The sequence below is a fragment of the Colobus angolensis genome, unplaced genomic scaffold, assembly GCF_000951035.1.
Source record: "Colobus angolensis palliatus isolate OR3802 unplaced genomic scaffold, Cang.pa_1.0 Scaffold369, whole genome shotgun sequence".
Taxonomy (NCBI): Eukaryota; Metazoa; Chordata; class Mammalia; order Primates; family Cercopithecidae; genus Colobus; species Colobus angolensis.
Window position 1 is genome coordinate 2053026 of NW_012117032.1, and position 9594 is coordinate 2062619.

At 34.9% G+C, this 9594-nt stretch overlaps 1 protein-coding gene across 3 annotated transcripts in view; it reads left to right on the forward strand.

The window, feature by feature from the left end:
• Window positions 1-9594, forward strand: part of PIGN (phosphatidylinositol glycan anchor biosynthesis, class N) — a 150680-nt gene that overhangs the window by 29252 nt on the left and 111834 nt on the right. For all 3 annotated transcript variants that reach the window (XM_011953602.1, XM_011953604.1, XM_011953605.1), the window contains 3 exons: window positions 1599-1720; window positions 2169-2267; window positions 4779-4885. In XM_011953602.1, the coding sequence (XP_011808992.1) occupies window positions 1599-1720; window positions 2169-2267; window positions 4779-4885 (328 nt within the window). The remainder of the gene's footprint in view (window positions 1-1598; window positions 1721-2168; window positions 2268-4778; window positions 4886-9594) is intronic.

Sequence of the window (9594 nt, forward strand, 5' to 3'; positions counted from 1 at the left end):
ACTTGTTTCTCCTTTGGATCTTGCGGAAACTCTGTGGGCTCAAACACTTGATGTTTTGTGTTGTGTGCCATTGTATATTTACAATGTCAGGAATCTTCTAGCTTCTTCTAAGCCTGTTTTTGAAAGGTTTTTTTTTTTTTTGTTATTGTTGTTTGTTTTGAGACGGAGTCTCACTCTGTCACCCAGGCTGGAGTGCAATGGTGCGATCTTGGCTCACTGCAACCACTGCCTCACAGGTTCAAGCAATTCTCCTGCCTCAGCCTCCTGAGTAGCTGGGATTACAGGTCCATGCCACCACGCCTGGCTGATATTTGTATCTTTAGTAGAGATGGGGTTTCACCATGTTGGCCAGGCTGGTTTTGAACTCCTGACCTCCACCTGGCTCGGCTTCCCAAAGTGCTGGGATTACAGGTGTGAGCCACCAAGCCTGGCTCAAAATTTGTTTTTTAAAAATGTGATCTAAACTAATGTTTTAAAATACAGTATCTAAACTAATGCTTTTAAATAGAGTATCCACATTTCTTTATACCTCCCCTTTTTGTTTAAGTCCAGTTTTCATTATATAACTCAAGAAGTTGAAGAATATTTCTCTGTTAATATTTGGTCCAGTGGTTTTGAAACTGTTTACTTATTATGTGTGTATTTCACCAAAACTGCTTTTATTATTAGGTAAGTCAGTAGTAAAAGAACTGACACCAGTAGTTATAAATATTTTACTTCAGAATGTATTGAGAGGCAGATATTTGTCTTGAAAAATGTTATTGATGAGTTTACTATTTTATAACTTACTGCTCTGCTGGCCTTTCACCTGTAGTAGCATCACTTGTAGTTTTGCTTTCTTCCCCAAATTTTGCAAATCACTGTGATACAACTTAAATAATGTTGACACGTTTTAGCAAAATAATCTTTCTGCCTGTTTTAGTCTCAAATTTGGGGATATAATTTAACTCCTAATTAGGAGTGTAGCCATTTTCCCTCCTCTTAGTTTTTATTTTAAGAATTTTTCAACTAAACAAAAGTTGAAAGGATTATGTGATGAACATCTGTATGCCCTTTACCTGGTATGACAATTTTAACCTTTTTTCATAATTGTATTCACCCTCTCCTGGCCCCTCTGCCACCCACACCACAGCGGTGCCCATGTATATGTACCTAGTTTTAATTATTTTTTCCTTAACAGTTTGAAAGCAAGAAACTTTACCCCAAACAGTTCAGCCTATATCTCTTAAATAACCACAATACTATTATCACACCTAATGCAATTTAACATTGATATCATAATATATGTTTTATCTCTATATAACAAGCCATCTCTATTTTGTGGCTTAAAACAGCAATCATGTATTTTGTTTCATGATTCTGTGCTGTGGTTGAGTGGTTCTTTGTTTGGTCTTACGTCAGCAAATTCATGCTGCTTCATTCAACTGGTAGATGCTTGGAATGAGCTCAGCTGGAATTTGAAAGATTCCTTTCCTTCTTAAGTTTTGACTTGCTTTTTTGCTTTTGATTCCTTCTCTAATAATCTTACGTTTCTAAAGCTTTATGTGAGAGTATCTAATCATAGTCTGTGTTAACTATGTGTCTTTAATATCTTTTAGGAATATCATAATGCATGAAGGCAGCTGGGGCGTATCTCATACACGTGTGCCGACAGAATCTCGGCCAGGTCATGTAGCTCTGATAGCTGGGTTTTATGAAGATGTCAGCGCAGTTGCCAAAGGTATTGTGTATTTGGATAATCTTATTAAATGAAACATTTGTCAAATAAATATTAGTCCTTTACCACTTAATTATGTCACAAAGTGAAGGTATGTTTTGAGATACTTTGGAAATGTTTTAGCATGCCTTACTGACATGAACACCCACGGGTATTAACTCTAGAATGAAGCTTTAGTATTTCATTATCCTGTGTTATTGAAAGAATTTGGGTTGGATGGAAGCATAATTTTCCTAGATATTATTCTTGAAAGTTCAAAAATAATTTTATATTTCATTAAGAAGTAAATTATCTATTGTTAGTTTTTTTTAAATAGTGGTATAATATACATAAAATCTACTATTAGTTTTGCATTTGTTCACTGACTAATTGTTATTATTTGAAGAATAGTTCTTTAGGGGCTTATTGTACCATGTATATATTACTATTACTGCTTGCTTGCTTTCTGAAGGATGGAAGGAAAATCCTGTAGAATTTGATTCTCTTTTTAATGAAAGTAAATACACATGGAGCTGGGGAAGCCCAGATATCCTGCCTATGTTTGCCAAAGGTAAGAGTCACTGATTATATTTCCTCTGGTAGTAAATAGGGAATAAGTCAATATGGTAGTTTTCTGTTTTTATATACATACTGTATTTGTTGATTTTTACACATATTTTTACATTTTTAACATTTCTGAAATAGGGATATTTAATTACAGTGATAGATGTGTCTGTTTAATTGGCATTGTTTTTTTCCTTCTTAGTTATACTTGAAATATTGGTATATCATACAGTTAGATAATATTTTGGATTCATTTAAATGGTATATGTCTCTATCACTTAACAGCTATATAATCTTGAGCAATTTATATAACCTCTCTGAGCTTCAATTTCCTTTTTGTAAAATGTGATAATATTAGTTTCCATCTCATAGGTTTATTTTTAGAATTAAATTATGTAACTCATGTGAAATATTTAGCATAGCACTTTTCATACAACTTCATTATAAATGGTGGTGTTGAGGTGTGGTTTATTATACTTTGGTAAATCATTTTAAAAGTTAGTAGATATTCATATGAGGATTTAAACATTAGCCAGGCACAGTGGCTCACACCTGTAATCTCAGCACTTTGGGAGGCTGAGGCAGGTGGATCACTTGAGCTCCAGAAGTTGGAGACCAGTCTGGGCAACAAGGTGAGACCCACATCTCTACAACAAACAAGAAATTGGCTGAGTGTGGTGGCATGTGCCTGTAGTCCCAACTACTCAGGTGGCTGAGGTGGGAAGAGTGCTTGAGAGCCTGGGATGTTGAGGCTGCAGTGAGCCATGATTATGCCACTGCACTGGGCAACAGAGCAACACCGTGTCTCAAAAAAGAAACAAAAGATTTAAGTGTTAAAATGTATAGTTATAATTCCTATTTTAATATGTTGAATATGCCATATATTTTGGCATTTAATATAGATGGCATTTAACATATAATTTATTTAAATTGATATTTAATATATTGAATATAGCATTTAGATTTGTTGTTTATATGCATGATTCTGCAAACATTGGGATGTCTCTTAATTAGAAAATTCATTTATATTATTTTCTAAAATCAGTTGGATGAATTTCATGTCATTAAATGCTTTTAAGTGGGAACAGAATGATTGATCATTTCACTTATCAGAAAGGATTTGTAACATACTTAGTCATGAGTGTAATTAAAATAATGGGAACTATTGAAGATTATTACATGTCCAGGAAGCAAAATATATATTGAGAATTTACAGATGATAGTCACAGAACATTATTATACTGGGCGGATCAAAAAGCCTCAAACTGTTTGCCATTTATATATTGCCTTTCTTTGGAAAGCAGTTTAGTTTTTTTTGGGAGCTGGTGGTGGTAAGGGTAGATTAAGTTGCTATGGCTTATCAAACTAGCATTCTTGTTTCTGGCTACAGTGGATGGGACAGGACCAATAATTGAATTAGAGATAGTCTAATCGGAATGTTCCATATCGTATAGTAAACAACAAACCCAGTCAGACCTTTTTATTTGCGATGTTGCAAGTAGAATGGCTGAGCTGTGGAATAGGGTCATTAGAGCTGAACTGGCGCTATAAAGATTGTATTACTTTATTATATCTCTTTCTTTTTGTTTTTGTTTTTCTTTTTCTGAGATGGAGTTTTGCCCTTGTTGCCTAGGCTGGAGCACAGTGGAACAGTCTCAGCTCATTGCAACCTCCGCCTCCTTGGTTCAAGTGATTCTCCTGCCTCAGCCCCCTGAGTAGCTGAGATTACAGGCGCACATACACCACACACCACATCTATTTTTAATAGAGATGGGGTTTCATCATGTTGACCAGGCTGGTCTTGAACTCCTGACCTCAGGTGATCCACCTGCCTCGGCCTCCCAAGATACAGGAATTACAGGTGTGAGCCATCACGCTAGTCATATCTCTTTCTTATTACCTGCAAGAGCCTATCAAACTCAGAAATTCACTAAACTGATTAGATTCTTAATACAGTCTTGCAAATGTATGAGATTATTATATCTGTTGACCCCTTCAAACTCTTTGGCAATAAGCAATATTTATTCTCTTATAAGTTGAGAAAATACGCATAGTTTATGAATAAGAGAAGTGAAATATTTGAATTTTCTTCTTATGTTAAGAAGGTTTGTACACTACACATCTTCATCTATTTTAGATTGTAGCATTCTAAGGGGCACACATGTTTTGAATGGTTTAATCCTTAAAGGGAGACAACTGTTGTGCTTATTTTTGTTATATTGCTTATTAGAGTTGTGATTTTGGTGTGTTAATTAACATATAGTGAATCTGTGAAATTAAAATATGTTATTTTTGAGGACAAAAAGCAATAGAATACATTAAAGTATGTAGCATGATCCATAGGACATAATATACATAAATGTTAATTATTCCTCCCATCTTTCTCTTCCCCATCATAATGAACAATGCTTTGTGAAAATTCTGGTTACTCACAAAAATCTGTGAATGACTATCTCATATTTTATGATAGTTTAAAAGATTTTGTAAAAAAATTATTTTTTCCAAATTTCCTTTTCAGGTGCTAGTGGAGACCACGTTTATACATACAGTTATGATGCTAAAAGAGAGGATTTTGGTGCTCAAGATGCAACAAAACTGGATACGTGGGTTTTTGATAATGTTAAGGTTTGTGCTATTGAGTGGTTAATATACAAAAAGCATGTTTTTATCTGAAGTATTGGAGACTGTATTTCAAGTTTTTTCTGTTTGCATGAGCTTTAAAAGTTTTATATTGTAGCACACTGTTCTGAATTCTAAGATTTAATTATAAAAAATTGCACATTCTCAAACAAGAGAAGTTTTAAACTTCTTTGTTTCTATTAGTAAAATGAGCCCTAGATTAGGATTTAGGAAACCTGTTTTTCATTTCTAGTTTGTGATTTCTGGGTAAATTTTGATCTTTCATTGACCTTGGAATCAGTCTCTTGTAGTAATGGACCATGTGAGATATATGAAAGCCTTTGGGAAAATGCTGTTCAAATATAATACATTTATAATAACAAAGTATATGATTTTTTTAAAAAATTATACTTTAAAGAAAAATTAGATAAGCAGATTATATAGGCAAAAACAAAATTAGCAAATTGATCATAATAAAAATCTATGGTTTCTTTAAGTACTAGAGTTTTTTGAACATTTTATAGTAATAATTATCATAGTTTCATGAGGAATACAATATAATTTATATTCTCAAAAATTGTGTGAAAAATCTCAATTGTGGACAATGTCTCTCTTCTTTTACCACTGCATTATTCCTCATCTCCAAGTAACAACTCATAATTCATCCATTATAAGAAGCTTTGATTGACACTTCTTTTTTCTAATAGTGTCTTTTGAACTGACTTTGTGGACTTCTCCATGATATAGCCATTTTTGTTTGTAAATGTACTCCTCAGTATATATCTGCCTTTTTTTTTGTATTTGCTTAGCAGAAATTGAGTGCTCTAAAATTCATGACTAAACCCTACTTTTTTCCAAGGATCTTTTCCCTTGAAATTTTCTTTTTACTTTTAATATATACTTTTGTCAACAGGGAAAACTTTCACCTTAAATAAAATCTCTTTAAGAAAATGATTAGCCAATTATTTTGCTAATCATCACTTCTTAACATAATGTACTAATATTAATATCTGCATGAAAGCCTTTGGCTTCTAATTTCATATGTGTAGCTAAAATCCCTCCAAAATCATGGAATTGATTCCTTGCGAATGTACATATTTAGCTGGTAGCTGGCCTGATTTTCATGTCTTTCTTCCTTTCTTTATTTCAACACTACTAGTCTTGACACGGTAGTGAACAGAAAAAAAGATTTGCACATGACTTCTTCATAAAATATGGTAGATATATACTAACCAAGTTATAATGAAAATATGAAGTCATCAGCATTGGTAAGTGATGTGAAGGAAAAATACAGACCAAGAATGTATCTTCAGAAAAGGAAGGCTAAGAGGTTTGAGATCATCTCAGAACAGGTATAGGAGACAAAGAAATGGATAGGGATGATTGGTATGGAAAGGTATTGCAGGCCAGCAGCATTATGTAAATCTTGGTCAAGAGTCAGCATAATGGATTTGAGGAAGTGAAAGAAGGGAGGTTAGTGTGGCAGGAGGACTGCCTGGGAACCAGGTCTCAGAAGAGGCTAGAGAGTGAGTTAAGGGTTTTACTTTTGAACTGCATATCCTGGCTAGAGACTCATGCTTAATTCAAGCCAAACAGTTTCCAGATCCATGCAGTTTTCTACTCACCTGTTTTTTGTAATTGTGGTAAAAAAATACAAATGCAAAATACAAAATTTACTGTCTTAAGCATTTTAAGTGTTTGCAGACAGTCCCCAGCTTAACAGTGGTTTAACTTTCGATTCTTTTGACTTTCTGCCAGTGCAAAAGCCATACATATTTAGTATAAACCATACATTGAATACCCATACAACCATTTTGTTTTTTACTTTCAGTATAGTATTCAAAAATTACATGAAATAGTAATTATTATCTCACTTAATCTCACATTATCAACACTTTATCAAAAAATGGTCTTTATGTTAGATGATTTTGCCCAATCGTAGGCTAATGTAAATGTTTTGAGCATGTTGAAGGTAGTGTAAACCAAAAATAAAATTCTAAGCACCACCCCCCAAGCATCTCAATGAACTTTCTCAGCCAGGGTGCTTTTAAAAGCTTTTAAAATGCATCCTGAGAGGCTGATTCAGGTCATGAGGGGAGGTGGGTGTCGGACATGCCTCATTATACCTCTCTGGCATTAACCTCAACACAGACCTTAAAGTCTAATAAGAAACATTTTACAACCTATTCTCTCTGAAACCTACTATCTGAAGGGTCCTTCTGCAAATAAGAACTTTGGATTCCACAGTCTCTTATCTTAACCCAGACATTCCTTTGTTTTGATCTCAAGTCTTTAGAGAAACTCAACCAATTGCCAACCAGAAAGTTTTTAAATTTCCCCCCAATCCCCACTTTGAGTTGTCCCACCTTTCTGAACCAAACCAATGTATTTCTTAAATATATTTGGTTGAAGTCTCATGTCTCCCAAAAATGTATAAAACCAAGCTGCACCCCAACCACCTTGAGCACATATTCTCAGGATCTCCTGAGTGCTGTGTCATGGGCCATGGTCACTCATATTTGGCTCAGAATAAATCTCTTCAAGTATTTTATAGAGTTTGACTCTTTGTGGACAGTAGGCCAGACTAAGCTATGATGTTTGGTAGGTTAGGTATGTTACTGGCGGAAGGTATCTGAATTACTGGCAACAAATCTGTAAGGATCTGCAGCAACCTCAATTCTTACCTCCCCAGAAGAAAAACTTTGACTAGGGCCATAAGGTAGAAGGAGAGACCAAGGCAGGAGTGGAATTTTATTTACAAAAGCTTTAGAACAGGAAAGAATGGGAAGTATGCCTAGAAGTGAGCACTGAGGTCAAGTGCAGTGTTTAATCTTGATCCTAGGACTTTATAGGCTGGCCCCTTTCCATGATTCTTCCCTTAGGGTGGGGCGCCCGCATGCGCAGTGCCCTCCTTAACGTTGGAAGGTGAGCATGCAGTGTGTTTAGAAAGTTGTACACACACCCATCCGAGGCTTTCTTTCCTTTTCTGGTGGAGTGCCCCCTGACGAGCATACTACACCATTTGGTCTCTTAATGCACATGCCCGAGAATGCATCTCTCTGCTGCTTGCATTCAGTTAACACTTTAGTGCAGCAAGTGTGGACCATCAGGAAATGGCCTCTCCCTGGTGCCAGCTGCCAATCTACTACTTTTAGAGAGGCAGTGTGATAATTGCTGAATCATCACCTGACATTCCTGGTGGGTTAGGGAAGTCCTCTCTCTTGCCCCACTCATGCCTGTCTAACTACCTGTAACAGGTATATTACATGCATTTTTGACTTACAATAGTTTCAATTTAGGATGGGTTTATTGGGATATAACCCCATTGTAAGTGAGGAGCATCTGTAATTTAGTAATGTTAAGTATATTCATATTGTTGTGAACTAATCTCTAGAATATTTCATCTTGCAAAACAAACTCTGTACCCATTGAACAATAACTCTGGGCGGGGGCAGTGGCTCACGCCTGTAATCCCAGCACTTTGGGAGGCCGAGGTGGGTGAATCACGAGGTCACTCAGTCTCCTGAAGTTTTCCTCTAACCTCAGAGCGTGAGTTTTATCTTCAAGGTTATGTCATGACTCAAGATACCCTTGGAGTTCCTGCCCTTATGTTAGTGTTTTAGGTCAACAATATGAAGAAGAAAAAAGGATCTTCTTTCCTACTGAATTGTATTTATTTCAAAGAGCCTTAGACCCACATAGCTTTAAGACTGAAATATTTGACTTAAATCTTATTGGCCAAAACCACAAAGGCACATCTAGCTGCAAGAAAGGATAGGATGAGCACATCTAGCTCCAAGAAAGGATTACGTAGCTGAATATATTGTACCAGCCATAGAACAAATTATAGATATAATTCAAGTCATTTGCTCAGTTTTTTGTTTTTGTCAGCTTTCAATTATGTGTTTAACTTTTAATTCTTTTCTCTTAAAGAACTTATCATTTTTATCTAGTTTTTAAATTTTCTTAGGGGTTAATTAGAATGTATATGAAAGTTAGGGGGCGATTTTATACTTTTGAGACAGATGATAGCAGGTTACATATTATATTAATTTATTTCTGTTCTTGAATAGCTAGTTCTCTAATTGCACCATTTGTATTTTTTAACATAGTAATGAAGAATTATTTGAAAAAAATACTTAAATACTTCAGACTTTTGTTGAAAAATTAAATATCTCTTGTTAAAAGTTAACATCTTCTACAGTTAAAGGCATTTATGTGAACAACAAAGATGTATCTTAGATAGCCTGTTAACTTATTTTAAAATAATTGAAAAGTAGTCTTCATAGTTTTGAACCCATATTCATGCATATATGAATGCAGGGTGAATCATTTGCCTTAGAAGGGTTTACGAATCTAGTTTATCATTATTAAATTAGCATAATAATCTTCAAATTTTATTTTAATTAATTATTCCCAGCCTCACCCTGCCAAGTGCTATTTTATGAATTTGATGCTTTTCTGTTACATGATTTGAAGAACACATTCTAGTTGGGGCAAAAGGAAGTAATGAGGAGGCTATTTGCAATATTCTAAATTGGAGATTACGGTTGGACTAGGTTGGTAGTACACAGGACAATGAGAAGTGGTCCAGTTCTGAAATATTTAAAAATAACAAATGATACCCAGTAGTGGGATGGCTGGGTCATATGGTACATCTAGTTCTAGATCCTTGAGGAATCGCCATACTGTTTTCCATAATGGTTGAACTAGTT